The following is a 22,199-nucleotide window of genomic DNA, read 5'->3' as shown; positions in this document are numbered from 1 at the left end:
ACAGCATTCTCAATACTTAGTCTGGGTCAGCTTGTGTTGACTTAAGGGTCTGGGAGTATGCTTGGGGAACTTCATGTCCTCTTTTTAAGAAAAAGGTATTATTTGGGGCTATTAAGTAGTTTCAGAACACAAATTATAAAAGTCATCTACCCTATGTGTTACATTTTTTTTTTAACCATATGCAAAAGTCAAGTATGGAAACATATCAAACAAGGTACCTCACATCTTTCTCTGTATCTACAGATATTCTTATTATGGTGTACATGACAGACACCTAATACATTATGTCCAATAGTCAATTAATAAGATGCTATCCCTAAGAAACCTCATGAGCACTGATGTTCAAGAGGGAAAGAAAGGTTAAAAAAAAGGTCTGTTTATGGTGAACACAGACTTCGAACCCATCACCAAATCTTCAGAGTGAGTGAAAATGAAGTTTATTGAGAAACAGACTTCAGGCACTTTAAAAGCTTGGATCCATGTACCATCCTATAAATCAGAACAGTGGTGGGATTTTAAGTTAATTAGGGCATGATCAAGAGTACTCAAAGAAGGTTTACAAAGACCACCTGCTTAAGATGCATATAATAAATCTGGGAAAATCCTCCCAGTAGAGGGGGCTATAGGCTTAAGAGTTGTACCTGCAAATAGGGCAAATCTTAAGATTCCATTTATCTGTAGATCCCTAGAACATTCTTGCTATATAGCAAGATACATGTCAAATATATGTATCCTATATCAAATACACACATATCTATTTATCTATTCATCTACTTATCAATACTTTTATCGTCATCACAATATAGAAATTAGACTTCTGAATTGGGTCTTAGGTGTGGAGAGTAACAAAAGGAAGGTTGTATTTAACTCTAGGAAATGATAAGGGGGAAAAGTAAGGAACTGGAAAGAAATATTTTACAGAGTTTTCCAAAAGTACAGGAAGGTGAAAAATCACTAGAGTCATTTATGACAACATAGATGGAATTGGAGGACATCATGCTAAGTGAAATAAGCTAAACACATAAAGACAAATACCGAATGTCCTCACTGACGTGTGGAGTCTAAAACAATTGAACTCATAGAAATAAATAGGGAAGAGGTGTTTACCTGAGACTGGATGGTGGAGGAATGGCGACACGATAACAAAGGGTGCAAAGCCTTAGATAGGAAGAATGAGTTTGTTTTTGGTTTTTGTTGTTGTGGTTTGTTTGTGTTTTGAGATCTATTGCACAGTGTGGCGAATGTAGTTAATCACTGAGTACTGCATATTTCAATATAGCTAAGAGAGTAAGCCACAAATGTTTCTTATCACAAAAATGCCAAATATTTGAGGTGATGAATAGGTTAATTAGCTTGATTTAAACATTCCACATTGCATTCAAATATCATTACATAGCTTTTTACTCCATAAATATATACAACTATAATTTGTCAATATATCATTTTTAAAAATCATTAGAGTGAATCAATTTTCTTGATCCTTGTTTGATAACAAGGATCCTTGATTGATAACAAGCTCATGCTGCACTTGGAATGTTCTGGCTTACTAGGAACATGATTCCTGAGGTCAAGGTGGAGTGGGATGGTGGCTAATATACATATCTATTTCCAAAAATCTGGCACTAGCAAGCACTATTCAGGTTGTTTGGAAAAAACTATAAAGGACCTCTGTGGAAAATGTTAAGTCTGAGGAAGAAGTACCCGGTACATAGGAATCATGACTCTAAACAAATAAAGAGACAAAAGAGACTTATCCAGAAAAGTGATTGGCAAAGTACTTGAAGCAAGCTCTAAAGCTGATTGTTAGTGGGACAGATACAGTTAGTTGTAACAATCAATTGTTTTCTGATCTACATGCAATGAGCTGTTGATCCCAGTTCATCAAAGATGAAAAAAACAAAACAGTAAATCTAACTCATAGGAAAGTCATTAATAATTACAGCAATGATAGAAAAATGTCCCTTTCTTCTCCTATTGAGTAGCATAGGAAACTATAGCCATCAAGGCCCCAGGGTCCAGCATGACTAGCATTTGAAGACAGGACATAACCATTGTGCTAGGGGCTTGAGGCGCAGGAAGGAATAAGGCCAGGAGGTGTCACAGTGGAAACCAATAAGCAGCTCTAATTGGCCTATTGTAACGGCTCCCAAGAAGATTGTGTAAGGGCCCAGCAATCTCCCATTGCAAGAGAGAATTTTAAAGTCCTGGTAATTCCAGTGGTGGTAGCTTAGAGCCAAATAGATTCCTATCACCCTCAGTTTTATTATTCACACTAAAAATAAAAACACTTCAAGCTACATCTATCTAAAACAAAATAAACGAAAAGCGATAAATTGGCTTGTTGCAGGTTCATGGGTTGCCTCTGCCAGTGAAGACATATTGTCAATTAGCTCTGTAAACTTTCCACAGGCAAAGTGGCTATTTCAAAATATTTTCAGTGGGTTCTTCATAATAGAATAGCAGAAATGTGAGATTTGCAGTGACCTTTTCATATGCCTTTAAGATATTTTCTTGAATTGATCAAGTAACAAAATGGAAAACTTGTTGTTTAATTCAATGTCACTGCTTTCACTGAGTAAGATATCCACCCCCTTCTTGCTCCCTGCCCCCAGTATAACAACAGATTTCATTACACACATTTTAATAAATGGCCAGCATTTCACAATATACATTTATATTATCTTAAACCTGTAATCCCTTAAATATGTGGAGCATAATAACTTCATGCAAGAGAAAAAATAATTTTAGAACTAATGTAGACTTTAGGAAACATACAGTTAATGCAACCATTTATAGATTTAAAAAATAGACTAAGGGATATTATTCAACTTTCCTAAAGTGATTTAGCAGGGCCAAAAGTACATTTTAATCTTTTAATTCCAAGTCTTCTATTTTTTTTCTCCATTGCACTTTTATTTGAATGTAATATTTGGGACAATTATCCAAAAGGGCCAATAGTCCCCAATATAATCTGCAGTCATAATAAAATAAGCAACAAAACAGTGTTTGGGATTTCAGTTTCTCGCCCTTATCATCAAGACTCACTACATCCCATCATCAATATTTATTGAGCATTTACAGTGTACTAGGCACAATAGAACATACAGAAAACATTTTCCCTGCTCTTGAGGAGCTTACATCCTAAAAGAAAAACACAACTCTTAAAATGGCATTTTTGTCTGATGTTTTCTGCAAAGTACTGAGGAAATATTTTGTAAAGTGAGCTTTGGGTATAACTTAGTCTCAACATTATTTAGAGAATAGAGGAAGAGAAAGAGGACGGATTTTTTTTTAAGTAATTTATTATTATTATTATACTTTAAGTTCTAGGGTACATGTGCATAACATGCAGGTTTGTTACATATGTATACTTGTGCCATGTTGGTGTGCTGCACCCATCAACTCGTCAGCACCCATCAACTCGTCATTTACATCAGGTATAACTCCCAATGCAATCCCTCCCCCCTCCCCCCTTCCCATGATAGGCCCCGGTGTGTGATGTTCCCCTTCCCGAGTCCAAGTGATCTCATTGTTCAGTTCCCACCTATGAGTGAGAACATGTGGTGTTTGGTTTTCTGTTCTTGTGATAGTTTGCTAAGAATGATGGTTTCCAGCTGCATCCATGTCCCTACAAAGGACACAAACTCATCCTTTTTGATGGCTGCATAGTATTCCATGGTGTATATGTGCCACATTTTCTTAATCCAGTCTGTCACTGATGGACATTTGGGTTGATTCCAAGTCTTTGCTATTGTGAATAGTGCCGCAATAAACGTACGTGTGCATGTGTCTTTATAGCAGCATGATTTATAATCCTTTGGGTATATACCCAGTAATGGGATGGCTGGGTCATATGGTACATCTAGTTCTAGATCCTTGAGGAATCGCCATACTGTTTTCCATAATGGTTGAACTAGTTTACAATCCCACCAACAGTGTAAAAGTGTTCCTATTTCTCCACATCCTCTCCAGCACCTGTTGTTTCCTGACTTCTTAATGATCACCATTCTAACTGGTGTGAGATGGTATCTCATTGTGGTTTTGATTTGCATTTCTCTGATGGCCAGTGATGATGAGCATTTTTTCATGTGTCTGTTGGCTGTATGAATGTCTTCTTTTGAGAAATGTCTGTTCATATCCTTTGCCCACTTTTTGATGGGGTTGTTTGTTTTTTTCTTGTAAATTTGTTTGAGTTCTTTGCAGGTTCTGGATATTAGCCCTTTGTCAGATGAGTAGATTGCAAAAATTTTCTCCCATTCTGTAGGTTGCCTGTTCACTCTGATGGTAGTTTCTTTTGCTGTGCAGAAGCTCTTTAGTTTAATGAGATCCCATTTGTCAATTTTGGCTTTTGCTGCCATTGCTTTTGGTGTTTTAGACATGAAGTCTTCGCCCATGCCTATGTCCTGAATGGTACTACCTAGGTTTTCTTCTAGGATTCTTATGGTATTAGGTCTAACATTTAAGTCTCTAATCCATCTTGAATTAATTTTCGTATAAGGAGTAAGGAAAGATCCAGTTTCAGCTTTCTACTTATGGCTAGCCAATTTTCCCAGCACCATTTATTAAATAGGGAATCCTTTCCCCATTTCTTGTTTCTCTCAGGTTTGTCAAAGATCAGATGGCTGTAGATGTGTGGTATTATTTCTGAGGACTCTGTTCTGTTCCATTGGTCTATATCTCTGTTTTGGTACCAGTACCATGCTGTTTTGGTTACTGTAGCCTTGTAGTATAGTTTGAAGTCAGGTAGCGTGATCCCTCCAGCTTTGTTGTTTTGACTTAGGATTGTCTTGGAGATGCGGGCTCTTTTTTGGTTCCATATGAACTTTAAAGCAGTTTTTTCCAATTCTGTGAAGAAACTCATTGGTAGCTTAATGGGGATGGCATTGAATCTATAAATAACCTTGGGCAGTAAGGCCATTTTCACGATATTGATTCTTCCTATCCATGAGCATGGTATGTTCTTCCATTTGTTTGTGTCCTCTTTTATTTCACTGAGCAGTGGTTTGTAGTTCTCCTTGAAGAGGTCCTTTACATCCCTTGTCAGTTGGATTCCTAGGTATTTGATTCTCTTTGAAGCAATTGTGAATGGAAGTTCATTCCTGATTTGGCTCTCTGTTTGTCTGTTACTGGTGTATAAGAATGCTTGTGATTTTTGCACATTAATTTTGTATCCTGAGACTTTGCTGAAGTTGCTTATCAGCTTAAGGAGATTTTGGGCTGAGACAATGGGGTTTTCTAAATATACAATCATGTCATCTGCAAACAGGGACAATTTGACTTCTTCTTTTCCTAACTGAATACCCTTGATTTCTTTCTCTTGCCTAATTGCCCTAGCCAGAACTTCCAACACTATGTTGAATAGGAGTGGTGAGAGAGGGCATCCCTGTCTTGTGCCAGTTTTCAAAGGGAATTTTTCCAGTTTTTGCCCATTCAGTATGATATTGGCTGTGGGTTTGTCATAAATAGCTCTTATTATTTTGAGGTACGTTCCATCAATACCGAATTTATTGAGCGTTTTTAGCATGAAGGGCTGTTGAATTTTGTCAAAAGCCTTTTCTGCATCCATTGAGATAATCATGTGGTTCTTGTCTTTGGTTCTGTTTATATGCCGGATTATGTTTATTGATTTGCGAATGTTGAACCAGCCTTGCATCCCAGGGATGAAGCCCACTTGATCATGGTGGATAAGCTTTTTGATGTGCTGCTGAATCCAGTTTGCCAGTATTTTATTGAGGATTTTTGCATCGATGTTCATCAGGGATATTGGTCTAAAATTCTCTTTTTTAGTTGTGTCTCTGCCAGGCTTTGGTATCAGGATGATGTTGGCCTCATAAAATGAGTTAGGGAGGATTCCCTCTTTTTCTATTGATTGGAATAGTTTCAGAAGGAATGGTACCAACTCCTCCTTGTACCTCTGGTAGAATTCAGCTGTGAATCCATCTGGTCCTGGACTTTTTTTGGTTGGTAGGCTATTAATTATTGCCTCAATTTCAGAGCCTGCTATTGGTCTATTCAGGGATTCAACTTCTTCCTGGTTTAGTCTTGGAAGAGTGTAAGTGTCCAGGAAATTATCCATTTCTTCTAGATTTTCCAGTTTATTTGCGTAGAGGTGTTTATAGTATTCTCTGATGGTAGTTTGTATTTCTGTGGGGTCGGTGGTGATATCCCCTTTATCATATTTTATTGCGTCTATTTGATTCTTCTCTCTTTTCTTCTTTATTAGTCTTGCTAGTGGTCTGCCAATTTTGTTGATCTTTTCAAAAAACCAACTCCTGGATTCATTGATTTTTTGGAGGGTTTTTTGTGTCTCTATCTCCTTCAGTTCTGCTCTGATCTTAGTTATTTCTTGTCTTCTGCTAGCTTTCGAATGTGTTTGCTCTTGCTTCTCTAGTTCTTTTAATTGTGATGTTAGAGTGTCAATTTTAGATCTTTCCTGCTTTCTATTGAGGACATTTAGTGTTATAAATTTCCCTCTACACACTGCTTTAAATGTGTCCCAGAGATTCTGGTATGTTGTATCTTTGTTCTCATTGGTTTCCAAGAACATCTTTATTTCTGCCTTCATTTTGTTATGTACCCAGTAGTCATTCAGGAGCAGGTTGTTCAGTTTCCATGTAGTTGAGCGGTTTTGATTGAGTTCCTTAGTCCTGAGTTCTAGTTTGATTGCACTGTGGTCTGAGAGACAGTTTGTTATAATTTCTGTTCTTGTACATTTGCTGAGGAGTGCTTTACTTCCAATTATGTGGTCAATTTTGGAATAAGTGTGATGTGGTGCTGAGAAGAATGTATATTCTGTTGATTTGGGGTGGAGAGTTCTATAGATGTCTATTAGGTCTGCTTGCTGCAGAGATGAGTTCAATTCCTGGATATCCTTGTTAACTTTCTGTCTCGTTGATCTGTCTAACGTTGACAGTGGAGTGTTGAAGTCTCCCATTATTATTGTATGGGAGTCTAAGTCTCTTTGTAAGTCTCTAAGGACTTGCTTTATGAATCTGGGTGCTCCTGTATTGGGTGCATACATATTTAGGATAGTTAGCTCTTCCTGTTGAATTGATCCCTTTACCATTATGTAATGGCCTTCTTTGTCTCTTTTGATCTTTGATGGTTTAAAGTCTATCTTATCAGAGACTAGTATTGCAACCCCTGCTTTTTTTTGTTCTCCATTTGCTTGATAAATCTTCCTCCATCCCTTTATTTTGAGCCTATATATGTCTCTGCATGTGAGATGGGTCTCCTGAATACAGCAGACTGATGGGTCTTGACTCTTTATCCAGTTTGCCAGTCTGTGTCTTTTAATTGGAGCATTTAGTCCATTTACATTTAAGGTTAATATTGTTATGTGTGAACTTGATCCTGCCATTATGATATTAACTAGTTATTTTGCTGGTTAGCTGATGCAGTTTCTTCCTAGCCTTGATGGTCTTTACATTTTGGCATATTTTTGCAATGGCTGGTACCGGTTGTTCCTTTCCATGTTTAGTGCTTCCTTCAGGGTCTCTTGTAAGGCAGGCCTAGTGGTGACAAAATCTCTAAGCATTTGCTTATCTGTAAAGGATTTTATTTCTCCTTCACTTATGAAACTTAGTTTGGCTGGATATGAAATTCTGGGTTGAAAATTCTTTTCTTTAAGAATGTTGAATATTGGCCCCCACTCTCTTCTGGCTTGTAGAGTTTCTGCCGAGAGATGTGCTGTTAGTCTGATGGGCTTCCCTTTGTGGGTAACCCGACCTTTCTCTCTGGCTGCCCTTAAGATTTTTTCCTTCATTTCAACTTTGGTGAATCTGGCAATTATGTGTCTTGGAGTTGCTCTTCTCGAGGAGTATCTTTGTGGTGTTCTCTGTATTTCCTGGATTTGAATGTTGGCCTGCCCTACTAGGTTGGGGAAGTTCTCCTGGATGATATCCTGAAGAGTGTTTTCCAACTTGGTTCCATTTTCCCCCTCACTTTCAGGCACCCCAATCAGACGTAGATTTGGTCTTTTTACATAACCCCATACTTCTTGCAGGTTTTGTTCATTTCTTTTTCTTCTTTTTTCTTTTGGTTTCTCTTCTCACTTCATTTCATTCATTTGATCCTCAATCGCTGATACTCTTTCTTCCAGTTGATTGAGTCGGTTACTGAAGCTTGTGCATTTGTCATGTATTTCTCGTGTCATGGTTTTCATCTCTTTCATTTCGTTTATGACCTTCTCTGCATTAATTACTCTAGCTATCAATTCTTCCACTTTTTTTTTCAAGATTTTTAGTTTCTTTGCACTGGGTATGTAATTCCTCCTTTAGCTCTGAGAAATTTGATGGACTGAAGCCTTCTTCTCTCATCTCGTCAAAGTCATTCTCTGTCCAGCATTGATCCGTTGCTGGCGATGAGCTGCGCTCCTTTGCCGGGGGAGATGCGCTCTTATTTTTTGAATTTCCAACTTTTCTGCCCTGCTTTTTCCCCATCTTTGTGGTTTTATCTGCCTCTGGTCTTTGATGATGGTGACGTACTGATGGGGTTTTGGTCTAGGTGTCCTTCTTGTTTTATAGTTTTCCTTCTAACAGTCAGGACCCTCAGCTGTAGGTGTATTGGAGATTGCTTGAGGTCCACTCCAGTCCATGTTTGCCTGGGTATCAGCAGCAGAGGCTGCAGAAGATAGAATATTGCTGAACAGCGAGTGTACCTGTCTGATTCTTGCTTTGGAAGCTTCCTCTCAGGGGTGTACTCCACCCTGTGAGGTGTGGGGTGTCAGACTGCCCCTAGTGGGGGATGTCTCCCAGTTAGGCTACTCAGGGGTCAGGGACCCACTTGAACAGGCAGTCTGTCCGTTCTCCGATCTCAAGCTCCGTGTTGGGAGATCCACTGCTCTCTTCAAATCTGTCAGACACAGTTGTTTGTGTCTGCAGAGGTTTCTGCTGCTTTTGTTGTTGTTTAGCTGTGCCCTGTCCCCAGAGGTGGAGTCTCAGTTGAAAATGCAGAAATCACCGGTCTTCTGTGTCGCTCGCGCTGGGAGTTGGAGACTGGAGCTGTTCCTATTCGGCCATCTTGCTCTGTCCCCATACTTGCCTTTTCAAGTCAAGAGGAAGGATTTTAAAGGCAGACAATGACAGAGCATTCAGGATAGGTAGTATTTTAAAAGGAGATTAAACACAATCTCATCAACTAAGGAGAGATTTGTTGCAGTAAATAGGATGAGGGAAGTAGTTTGTGGGATGCAAGCAAAGGAAGCAGGGTGCCTTAGACATTGAATGGAGCCAGAAAGATCATGGCCACCAAGTAGGAATGACTGGTGACAAGACAGAAGGCTAAAAAAGGAAGGTGATCTTGTGCCCCTGACACATAGAATAAGGGATCAAAATTGAAGGCAGGCTAAGAGTATCAAGAAATTCTTAAAAACCAAAAAGTGATTTGGAAACAAAAAACTTATAGTTAATGCTACCCAACATCATGATAGGCCAAGAACATTGTGGCTTCCTAAGTTAGAAAATGCCATATACCAAAATTTTAAATGGAACTGGAACATACTCCTTTTTTTTTTTCCTAATCAATCTCCCCCTCTCCCAGAACAAATAGGAGCTAATTTTTTTCAGGGTGGGAAGAGAAGGGATCATGGGACATGGTTGGAAACAGTAGTGATATTAGTAGTATTTTTGTTGTTATGATAAACTTTGAGAGGGGATCTTGAGACATGGTTGCAAACAGTAGTGATATTAGTAGTATTTTTGATGTTATCATAAACTTTGTGTTTAAACTTGGAAAAGACCATTAACTGCCAAGAGGGAATAAGGAATAAATTTCAAAAAAATGTACAATTTTCTTTAGAGAAGTTTCAGAACCAAAAGACTAAGTTACATGAAAAGCTGTGGAAAAAGTAGTTGAAAAGTCCATTCATAAAACTTCTATTCCACTTACATGAATTTAATACATGTGTTCTTAACAATTATGCTTGGATTGTTCATGAGCATTTCGTAAGACATTAAACCAAGCTGCCCATCATTTCCAGTTATTTCCCTGTTAACTATTTTTACAGCACATGCATGTTAGGCAAGTATCAAAAAAAAAATCACAAAAGCAAAAAACCTAAAAAAAAAAAAGCTAAATATATGGATTTTTATTTTACTGCTGTGCTTGATATACATGAAGTAATGAATATCAAGCAATTAATTTTTACTGCATCTTTACTTTTTCATTTGTTCTTAGGTTGCCTAAAATTTTAACTACAAATAAAATGAATGTAGCAAAAATAATGAAAGCTAACAGCAGGTAACTTTACAAATAATGAAATGTGAACCATTTCTGCACTTACCCAGAGTAAAATGGGTCACAACTTTATCTAAAGGAACACTTCTGCAGCTGTAGTAAAAGGTGTGCACAGTGAGATTGAGTATTCCACAGATATATATGGTTTAACATGTGGTATCCATGGGATATCTGTTTCTACCACAGCCTTGTAAGTGCTCCAAACACTCAAGTACCCACAATTAATACACCTGTGACTGGAACCAGTGATCCTTTTTATTCCCCACCAGGACAAGCCAATATGTAGGCAATTTTCTTTGGTTAGATATGGAAGCAGTTTTAACACTGGACCTTGTGAAGCCACAATGTACTGAAAGTACCATACCAAACATTTATAACTTGTATAAAAATCCCACATCCCCATATTGGCCACCTCAAGATGAAAACAGATAACTCCCTAAATGTTAACTGGCTTTACTCCCCAAATAAATATATTATATATATGTATATGTGTGTATGTATATATGTGTGTGTGTATATATGTGTGTGTGTGTATGTGAGACAAAGTCTCACTCTTGTCCCCCAGACTGGAGTGCAATGGTGTGATCCTGGCTCACTGCAACCTCTGCCTCCCGGGTTCAAGCGATTCTCCTGCCTCAGCCTCCTGGGTAGCTGGGATTACAGGCACCTGCCACCACGCCTGGCTAATTTTTGTATTTTCAGTAGAGACGGGGTTTCACCATGTTGGCCAGGCTGGTCTCGAACTTCTGACCTCAGGTGATTGACCGACCTCGGCTTCCCAAAGTGCTGGGATTACAGGCATGAATCACTATGCCTGACCACTACTCCCCTAATATTAAACATAAAAACAACATGGGAAATACAGAAATTCAAATAGAAGTAACACAAACCTGTCATAAATTATAAACAAAAAACTATTTGTGGGACACCATGGATGACAAGTGGTCTACTGTGTAAATTTTAGAATGAGGCAGACTAAAATTGGAGGCCGGTTAATTTTCCCATTTCTCCTGCTTCAGCTTTGTCTCCTTAGGTATCCAATGTCCACAATGTCAAGTCGTCTCTCGGTAATTGCATTATTAGTGTGCTGTCTTTGTATGACTCTTCACTTAATGTATCAGGTTCAGCAATGGCTTCATCAAAAGCCATCTTTGCAAGGGAGCAGGCTTTATCTGGGGAGTTCAGAATCTCATAATAGAACAAGAGAAGTTAAGGGCCCGACCCAGTCTGATAGGATGTGTCGGCTGCATTTCCTTTTCACTGATTTCAAAAGCTTCTTGGTATGCTTGTTGTGACTGATCCACAATCCCTTTCTTGTCATCACCAGTGGCAACCTCAGCCAAGTAATGGTAGTAATCTCCTTTCATTTTCAAATAGAAAACTTTGCTCTCTGCTTGTGAAGCGCTGGGGATCAAGAACTTTTCCAAAAGAGACAGTACATCATTGTAGATATCTCTTAGCTCCATCTCAATTTTCTCTCTGTATTCTCGAGCCATCTGCTGTTTTTCCTCAGCATCTTCCGTCTTTTGTTCAATACTTGAGATGACCATCTAAGATGACCTACGGGCTCCTACAACATTTTTATAAGCAACTGAGAGAAGATTCTTCTCCTCATTGGATAATTCAGCTCCTTGCTCAGATACAGACTTCATGCAGGCTGCCATGCTATCATATCGCTCAGCCTGCTCAGCCAGTTTGGTCTTCTGAACCAGCTCATTTTTATCCATGACTGGATGTTCTGTGTCCAGAGTGGGTGGTGGCGGCAGATGGACAGGGGTTCAGCAGTCTCAGGACAGTGGTGGCAGCAGCGGTGAGGTTGAGACTCTGTCGCCAAGTCTTCTACCTTTTATGGTTAATGTAAGTTTTATCTAAATAAAAAAAATAGCAGGAATAATAAGAGTAATGATTCCAAGCTTCTAATCACTCCATTTTATTTTAAATGCTTTCAGAAATTTAATTTCTTAAAGCAAATGTTTTAATCATAGGCTAAATATCTGGTTCATGGGTAAAATTCATTCAAATATGACTGGGGCTCCGTCAAGGTATTGAATGGCTTGAGCAGCGATTGCTTGAATTTTTAAAGACCAGCAAACAGAAATAAAAGTAGTCAAATAATTTGGATTATTCAAAAAAACTTTCAGCTTTGAAGGTGCCGACACTACCTGGAGCCCCTTGCCACCAGCCGTGGTCAACCTCACTGTGTTCTTCAACAACACTATTGCTGGTGAGCCCTTGGGCTAAGTTTCCTTCAAGCTGTTTGTAGACAAAGTTCCAAAGACCGCAAAAAATGTTCATGCTCTGAGCACTGGAGAGAAAGGATTTGGTTGTAAGGGTTTCTGCTTTCCCAGAATTATTCCAAGGTTTATGTGTGAGGGTGGTGACTTCACATGTCATAATGGCAGTGGTGGCAAGTCCATCTATGGGGGGAAATTTGATGATGAGAATCCTGAAGCATACAGGTCCTGGCATCTTGTCCATGACAAATGCCGGACCCAACACAAACAGTTTCCCGTGTTTCATCTGCACTGCCACGACTGAGTGATTGAATGGCAAGCATGTAGTCTTTGCAAAGTGAAGGAAGTCAAGAATATCATAGAAGCCGTGGAGCACTTTGGGTCCAGGAATGGTAAGACTAGCAAGTAGATCACCATTGCTGACTATGGACAAATCTAATAAATTGAACTTGTGTTTTATCTTAATCACCAGACCATTCCTTCTGTAGGTCAGGAGAGAACTTCTTCACCCCATTTGCTCACAGTGTCCTATAATCTTTGGGGTCTTACTGCAGTCCCTTTGGGTTCCATATTTTTCTTATTCCCTTGCATGCCTAGTGGAATAGCAGAGTTAAGTTCACGCTTATAAAAAAACTAAACAAAAATACTCACAGTTCATTTCAGAAAGGTTTTACTTAAAAGGAAGAATAACAACATATTTCCTCATACCATCCATTAATAGATACCTAGAAGAAGGAAAAAATCACTGGGGTCATATAAAGTTTACAGATTATAGACTGGTAGTGAGGGTCACTCCACCAGATCACTAAAATAGAACCTAAGATGGAAACAAATTAGACAAAATATCATATATGATGCAGTGCATATGCTTTGCCTTCTCTGCATTGGCTTGGTGATTAAGTGGGGCTAGCTGAGTGGCCAGCCTATTTAGACTGAAAATAGCTGCCCCATACCCAGAGGAAGAAAATTGAAGTTCCATATAAGGGAAGGCAGTGAAAGAACAGAAGGAAATGTTATGCCATATCTGTGTAGTGCATAACCAATGAGTCCAGTGTCATAAGAACAGTGTGATGGGGCAGAAGGTTGGAGAAGTCAGAGGACAAATGGGAAGCTTCCTTTTCTGTGCAGTGGTGGTGAAGATAGAAACCTATTTCCTTCTCTAGATTTTTTTTCTTTCTTCTTTTTTCTTTTTTTCTCCCAATTCATTTAATCCCAAACCAAGGAAAGGATATTGCCATTAGTTGTGTAGATGTAAGTCCGGAATAAGTGTAATTCCAAAACAAGATGAAGCATAGCTATTATATACACTTCATTTATTCATATATGTGTTAACTTAATGTAGATCTGTAAGTAAAAGCTGTCATTCTTGATAGGGATAGAGATATGATGACTATTTTTAATCTGTTGAAGTTATAAGTTTAATCAGAAAATCAGCCTAACAAATATGAGTTTATAATGTGAGAAACTGTTCCAGAAAAAGACCTTAATGAATCCCAAATTGTAATAAAAGTCATTTGCAATTTATAAAAACAACAAAATTAGAGTGAATAAGCAGCAAATCAAAAATGTCGAAGGCTTTCTAGAAGATAGAACACTGATGAATTGAATGAAAGAAGGAGACCACAGACCAAAACACATTGAAAAAAGATAATTAAAAGGGAGGCATAATTTCAGAGGTTGTTTAGTCTCAGGTATGATGAAATTAGAGAAAATAAAAGGGCTCTGGGAAAATAATCAGGATGCTTAACTGAAAACTTTTTTAGAGCACAAGGCTGGTGGAACCTCCACTTCTTCATGCATTTGTTGATGAAGGATTTCATCATTTGGAAGGAGAATCAGGGCAATGTATCAGGAGAAACAGATTCTTCACCTCAAATGCAAAGCATTGAGCACAACCTCTTCAGTAGCATATCCAGCAAAACTCTTAAAAATTTCAGAAAAAATCTTCTGTAGTCAGAAATGGCATCCACATAAAGTAGAGCAGGGATCCTGAATGGCAAATATAACCAAACATTTGAAGAGGACCTACACCTCAAAAGAATGGCAACTTACTCCACAAATGAAAGAACTAATACCCAAGGAGGCAAGACACATTTTACTTATTTTAAGATCTTCCTATAATTTGTTTCGAATCTTAAATATTCTAGAGGATATTACATTCCATCCATTTAAAAAGTACCCAGAAATCACAGAAATAAAAACATAATTATAAAAACAAAAACCTAAGACTTCTAGTTTCAGCTTCAACAAGTCAAGTTTGGAAGTCATCACTCCTGTTCATACCACAAGAAAAAACTAAACAAACTAAAACTCAACATTTTTTCTTGGATGCATTAGAGAAATGAGAGTGCCCCAAATCTGGAAAAATAGGCAAATCCAGCGAGTCACAGCTAAGATCTGCTTACCTGAAGAAAAAGCCACTGTAGCCACACTTGGTGGGGATATTCAACTTGTAATGTTAATCAACTGCTGGAGCTGAACGTAGACTAGCTTGAAAGTGAGAAATCCTGGAGTGGAGGAATGCTATGCTGCTAGGAGGACCCTGCATTTTTGTGGGTTTTATCTTCAGGAACTAAACTAGATGCTTACTGTGAAAAGCTAAGAAAGATTCTCCACTGGCTTTATCAAGGGAAGAGAAGAGTAACCATTGTGAAAAACACACCGAGTATTCTCCAGAGCAAAGGCCTTATTCTTCGGGGGAAATGACCTTACTAGTCTTATCTCATCTGGGGGAAGGGCATCTCTCCCACCCTGGCCCCCTCTGACCTTTCTGTCTCATCTAAGGGGGAAGAAAAAGGCTAAGAGATCTAAGCATAGGTCACACAGCCTTGGAACACAGGCACACTGATAAAACTGAGATTTAATTATATGATTATAGAATATCCCTTCTTCCTCTCACTTTACCAGCATACCAACAGGGCTCCACTACAACAATAGTAGCTGAAAGAGCTGCAAGATGCAAATTCCGTCTGAGAATGAGTTTTTAGGAAATCCCAAAAAAACACAGGAGACAAAAATAAGGATACAAGAGAAATGTAAAGCGTTTGGCACCCACAGCGACAGTAAACATAAAACACAGCACAGCTCTTAGCCAAATTAACATAAGACCACATACTAAAGGCCTAGAAAAAATATCTAAATTTTTATTACATGACGTATCACGTCCAGCTTTAATCAGAAAATTACAAGTCACACCAAAAGACAAGAAAAATCACAAATTAAGCATCAGAACCATGCTCAGATATGACATAGAACAGGAAATGTAAAGTAATTGTGAATAATATGTTAAGGGATCTAATGGAAAAAATAGGTAAAAGCAAGAAAATACGGGCAAACTACGCAAAGACATTTAGATTGTGAGAGAGTGTCAATAGAAAATGCTGGAAAACAAAAACACTACAACAAAAATGAAGAATGTCTATGATATACTTCTCACTAGGTTGAACATCAAGAAAATAGTGAGCATGAAGATACGTCAATAGAAATTTCCCAAAATAAAATACAAAGAGAAAAATAATACTAAAACATTATCTCAGAAATGTAGTATACTTTGTTTAATGTGACATGTGGAATTAGAATAGCAGTGGAGAAGAGAGAACACAGCAGAAGAAATATTTCAAGTAATAGCAGAGGAGAATTTTTCAAAATAAATGACATATACCAAACCACAGATCCAGAAAGCTTACAGAACACCAGCCAGGAAAAATGCCAAAGAAAACTACAACCAGTTATATCATATTCAAACTGAAGAAAACCAGACAAAGAGAAAAATATTGAAAGAAGCCAAAGAAAATGAAATGCTTTACATAGAAAGGAAAAAACATGAGAATTACAGTAGACTTCTTGTCACAAACCACGCAAGCAAGGAGAGAGTGGACTAAAATATTAGAAGAATTCAAAGAAAAACCACCATCCTAGGATTCCGTATCCTGTTAGATTGCCCTGCAAATTACAGAGAATTAAAGACTTTCTCCAAAAAACAAGAACTGAGGGAATTCATCACGAGCAGTGCTGCCCTAGAAGAAAGGTAAAAAAGGATAATGAAATGAAAATTGTAGGCCGGGCGCGGTGGCTCAAGCTTTTAATCCCAGCACTTTGGGGGGCCGAGACGGGCGGATCATGAGGTCAGGAGATCGAGACCATCCTGGCTAACACGGTGAAACCCCATCTCTACTACAAAATACAAAAAAAACCTAGCCGGGTGAGGTGGCAGGCGCCTGTACTCCCAGCTACTCAGGAGGCTGAGGCAGGAGAATGGCGTAAGCCCAGGAGGCGGAGCTTGCAGTGAGCCGAGATCCGGCCACTGCACTCCAGCCTGGGCTACAGAGCGAGACTCCATCTCAAAAAAAAAGAAAATTGTATAGGCTGGAAACTTTGATTTACATAAAGAAGGAAGGAGCATCAGGAAAGAAATAAATGAAGGCATAATTTTTAAAAATTGATAAGTAACTTAAAATATGTTTTTGTTTAAAGTAATAATGGTAACAATGTAATGGGTGATTTTAGCATATGGATAAGTAAAATAAATGACAGCAATTTCACAAGGTATGGGAGGGAGTTACTGGGGATATTCTGTTATACAGTATGTGAACAACATGTGAAATGGTATAGAGTTATTTCAAAGTAGATTAAGATTAGTTTAATATTATTTAATACATTGGAAAACACTAAAAACTGTTTTTAAATGAGAATAATTGATATGCTAACGTTACAGGAAAGGGGTCTGGATCCAAACCCCAAGAGAGGGTTCTTGGATCTCACACAAGGAAGAATTCAGGACAAGTCCACAGTACAAAGTGAAAGCAAGTTTATTAAGAAAGTAAAGGAATAAAAGAATGGCTACTCCATAAACAGAGCAGCCCCAAGGGCTGCTGATTGCCAAATAGCCTGTCTGCAAGCACACTAATTCTTTCTTCCACTATTAAAAGACTATGATGTTCAGTATACCAGCTGCAATTTTCAGCTCCTGAATTTCTGCTCATTTCTTTTTAATTATTTCAATCTCTTTGTTAAGTTTATCTGACAGAGTTCTGAATTCTTTCTCTGTGTTATCTTGAATATTTTTGAGTTTCTTCAAAATAGCTATTTTGAATTCTGTCTAAAAGGTCCCATGTCTCTGTTTCTCCAGGACTGATTCCTGATGCCTTATGTAGTTCATTTAGTGAGGTCATGTTTTCCTCGGTCATCTTGATACTTGTGGATGTTCATCTGTGTCTGGGCATTGAAGGGCTAGGTATTTATTGTAGTCTTTGCAGTCAAGGCTTGTTTGTACCCTTCCTTCTTGGGAAGGCTTTTCAGATATTTAAAAGAACTTTGGCATTTTTGTCTAAGCTATATCTGCTTTAGGGGGAATCCCAGACCCAGTAACACTGCAGTTCTTGCAGACTTGTATAGGTACCGCCTTGAAGTTCTTGGCAAAAATTGGTAATAATTCTCTGGATTACTAGGCAGAGACTCTTGTTCTCTTCCCTTACATTCTCCAAAACAAATGAAGTTTCTTTCTCTGTTCTGAGCCACCTGAACCAGGGGTGGAGTGACATAAGCACCTCTGTGGCTACCAGTCCTAGAACTGTGCTGGGTCCAACCTAAAGCCAGCACAGCACTGAGTCTCAACAAAGCCCTGCTCTAACCACTTGCTGGTTACTACCTATGTTTTCTCAAAGCCCTGGGGTCTCATGATCAGCAGGTAGCTAAGCCAGCCAGGCCTGTGTCCTTTCCTTCAGGGTGGCAAGTTCCTCCAGGACCCTGGTGAATCTAGAGGTGCCATTCAGGATCCAGGGATTAGAGTAAAACACCTTACATCTAATACAATAGAACACCTGGTGTTCTATTGTATTAAGGCCGAGGTGGCACTGAAACCATAAGATGCAGTCTTTCACACTCTTTCCTACCCTTTCTAAAGGCAGAGGAGCCTCACCGTATGGCCACCACCACCTCAAATCAATGGGGAGTACTGCCAGACTACCATCAATGTTTTCTTAAAGCTCAAGGCCTTTTAAGTCAGTTTGTGGTGAATGCTCTCTGGCCTGGGACTCACCCTTTAAGGCACTGGGCTCCCCTCTGGTCCGGGGCACATCCAGAAATTCTGTCCAAGAGCCAAGTTCTAGAATCAAGGATCCCAAGAGCTCACTAGTGCTCTGCCCCCAGTGGCTGAGCTGGTACCTGAAGTGCAAGACGAAGACTCCTTTATTTTTCTTTCTACTTTTCTCAGGCAGAAGGAGTCTTTCACTGTAGCCACAGCTGGGAATGTGCTAAGTCTCACCAGAAACCAACAAATCTCAATGTCTCACCTAAATTCCTTAATATAACTGGACATCACTGCTGTTTATTTAAGGCCCAAGGCCTCTTTAGTTAGTAGGTGTTAAATTCTGCCAGGACTGAGTCCTTCCCTACAGGGAAGTGGATTTCCTTCTGGCCCAGTGTGTCTAGAAATGTTGCTTGGAAGCAAGGGCCTGGAAAGGGGGACCTCATGACTCTGACCAGGGACCTAGCCTGCTATGTCTGAGCTGGTATCCAAAATACAAGAAAAAGTTCTCTCTACTCTTTCATCTCCTCTCCTCAAGCAAAAAGAAGGGGTGTCTTTTAGAACTACAAGCTGTGCAACCTGGAATTAGAGAAGGGGTGATTCCAGCACTCCCTTGGCTGTTTCAGCTGGTGTCTCAGTAGGTCATGTCCTCCCTAGTCCATTGTCTATGGGTCCAATTCAGCACTAGGAATTACCTGGGAAGTTACAATTCTTGTGGCCTAGACTGTCTTTCAAGTTTATTTGTGACCCCAGAACACTGTAGCCTGTGGTGCTGAGGCTTGTGGGAGCTCAAGTTCTGACCACTGGGATCTGTGATTCTGCTCTGACTAGGGCTGGTTTAAAGGCTCCCTCCTTGGGTGTCAGCTGAGTTTTGTCTTGTTTTGCTTCATGCTCTTCCTCTCACTAGTGCACAGAAATACTCTCCATACCACACCACCACTGCTGGGGGATGCAGGAGAGGTGATGCTGGTGATTCAAAGCTGTTTTCTCTATTTCTTCAGTGTCTCTTTCAGTAATATGAACTTAAAACCAGGTACTATGAGGGCTGTCCTGATTCTTGACCCTTATGCATGTGCTTTTTTTGTGTGTAGATAGTTGTTAAATTGGTGTTTTTATGAAGGGACAATTGGTGGAGGCTTCTATCTGCCGTCTTTCCGATTCTTTACAGAATTGGAAAAAAACATTTTAAAATTCATATGGAACCAAAAAAATAGCCAAGACAGTCCTAAGCAAAAAAAGCAAAGCTGGAAGCATCATGTTACTTGACTTGAAACTACATCACAAGGCTACAGTAACCCAAACAGCGTGGTACTGGTACAAAAACAGACATATAGACAAATGGAACAGGCAAGAGAGCTCATAAATAATGCTGCACACCTACAACCATCTGGTCTTTGACAAATCTTACAAAAACAAGCAATGGGGAAAGGATTCCCTATTTAATAAATGCTACTGTGATAACAGACTAACCATTGGCAGAAGACTAAAATTGGACTCCTTTCTTAGACCATATACAACAATCAACTCAAGATAGACTGTAGACTTAAATGTAAAACCTAAAACTATAAAAACCCTAGGAGATAACCTAGGGAGTACCATTCTGGACATACACCCTGGCAAAGATTTCATGAAGAAGACACCAAAAGAATTTGCAACAAAACCAAAAATTGACAAGTGGGACCTAATTAAACCAAAGAGGTTCTGCACTGCAAAAGAAACTATCAACAGAGTAAACAGACAGCCTACAGAATGGGAGAAAATGTCTGCAAACTATGCATCCAACAAATGTCTAATATCCAGAATTTATAAGGAACTTAAACAAATTAAAGAGCAAAAACCAAACAACCCAATTACAAAGTGGGCAAAGGACATGAACAGACACTTTTCAAAAGAAGATATATGTGTGTCCAATAAGCATATGAAAAAATGCTCATCTTTATGAATCATTAGAGCAATGCAAATCAACACCACTATGAGATACCATCACACCAGTCAGAGTGGCTATTTTTAAAAAGTCAAAAAATAACAAATCATGGCCAGGTTGTGGAGAAAAAGAAAGCTTATATGCTGCTGTACAGTGTAAATTAGTTATATGGGAATTTAAATTAGTTCAGCCATTGTTTGGTGGTTTCTTAAAGACTTAAAACTGAATTACCGGAAGAAGAGGCGAGAACGACCCCCGGACCGACCAAAGCCCCTGCGCGCTGCATCCTGCGTCCAGCACCTACGTCCCGCTGCCGTTGCCACCATGCCCAAGAGAAAGGCTGAAGGGGATGCTAAAGGAGATAAAGCCAAGGTGAAGGACGAACCACAGAGAAGATCCGCGAGGTTGTCTGCTAAACCTGCTCCTCCAAAGCCAGAGCCCATGCCTAAAAAGGCCCCTGCAAAGAAGGGAGAGAAGGTACCCAAAGGGAAAAAGGGAAAAGCTGATGCTGGCAAGGAGGGGAATAACCCTGCAGAAAACGGAGATGCCAAAACAGATCAGGCACAGAAAGCTGAAGGGGCTGGAGATGCCAAGTGAAGTGTGTGCATTTTTGATAACTGTGTACTTCTGGTGACTGTACAGTTTGAAATACTATTTTTTATCAAGTTTTATAAAAATGCAGATTTTTGTTTTACTTTTTTTTTTTTTTTTAAAGCTATGTTGTTAGCACACAGAACACTTCATTGTTTTTGGGGGAAGGGGCATATGTCACTAATAGAATGTCTCCACAGCTGGATTGATGTGGGGAAAACACCTTTCCCTTCTAGTTTTGAGAGACTTCCTCTTGGCTCCCAGGAGGAGGGATTCCCTGACTTTGACACACATGGCCACCTTGGCACAAAAGCCTTGTGGTATGGAAAAACGAATTTGTTTTTATGTTCTCTTCTCCCTTTCCATCTTTCAGCATAGACTTAACTCCCTTAAGCCCAGACATCTGTTGGGACCTGACCCCTAGTCATTGGTTACCAGTGTGTCAGGCAATCTGGACTTTCCAGTGATGCCACTGAGATGGCACCTGTCAAAACAGCATTGGTTCCATTTCTATATTGTGGATCTTCAGACAAATTCTGCCATTTTTATTTCACTTCCTGAAAGTCAGGGTGGGCTTGTGAAAAGTTGTTAAACAACATGCTAAATGTGAAATGTCAACCCTCAGTCTAAACTTTCCCTGTTCAGAGCATCAGATGAAGACTTCATTGGGTTTTATAGTGGCTTTCTAATTTTTGGTAGTCCATTGAAGAAGGGAGTTTGAAAGTTGTTGTATACTGTTAATGATTGTCTGCCCATGTCCTGCCTGAAATACCATGATTGTTTATGGAAAGTATCTTTAATAAAGCTGGATACAGTTTGGCTTGGAAAAAAAAAACAAAACTGAATTACCATTTGACCCAGCAATCCCATTATTGGATATATACCAAAAGGAATATAAATTGTTATACCATAAAGACTCATGGAATCATATGTTCATTGCAGCACTATTCACAATAGCAAAGACATGGAATCAACCTTAATACCCATCAAAAGTAGAATGGATAAAGAAAATTTGGTACATATACACAGTGGAATACTATGCAGTAATAAAAATGAATGAGATTATGTCCCTTGCAGCAACATGAGTGGAGCTGGAGGCCATTATCCTAAGCAAACTAACAGGAACAGAAAACCAAATACCTCGTGTTGTCACTTATAAGTAGGAACTAATTATTGAATACACATGGAA

General features: G+C 39.1%; 1 protein-coding gene and 1 pseudogene across 1 annotated transcript; one reads left to right on the top strand and one right to left on the bottom strand.

Moving 5' to 3' along the window:
• Nucleotides 1–11,247: 11,247 nt before the first annotated feature.
• On the bottom strand, nt 11,248–12,000 carry LOC102133495 (14-3-3 protein zeta/delta pseudogene; annotated as a pseudogene).
• An 8,737-nt stretch (nt 12,001–20,737) lies between these two features.
• On the top strand, nt 20,738–21,850 carry LOC102122852 (non-histone chromosomal protein HMG-17). Its single transcript, XM_005566379.5, has one exon. The coding sequence runs from the start codon at nt 20,744–20,746 to the stop codon at nt 21,014–21,016; it is 273 nt and encodes a 90-aa protein (XP_005566436.3). The 5' UTR covers nt 20,738–20,743; the 3' UTR covers nt 21,017–21,850.
• The last annotated feature ends 349 nt before the right edge of the window (nt 21,851–22,199 follow it).

This window comes from Macaca fascicularis, chromosome 9 (assembly GCF_037993035.2).
Source record: "Macaca fascicularis isolate 582-1 chromosome 9, T2T-MFA8v1.1".
NCBI lineage: Eukaryota > Metazoa > Chordata > Mammalia > Primates > Cercopithecidae > Macaca > Macaca fascicularis.
This window is presented reverse-complemented; position numbering and strand designations above follow the sequence as displayed.

Excerpts from the sequence above, each read along its gene's own strand:
- LOC102122852 (XM_005566379.5), top strand. The coding sequence starts at position 20,744 with ATGCCCAAGAGAAAGGCTGAAGGGGATGCTAAAGGAGATAAAGCCAAG.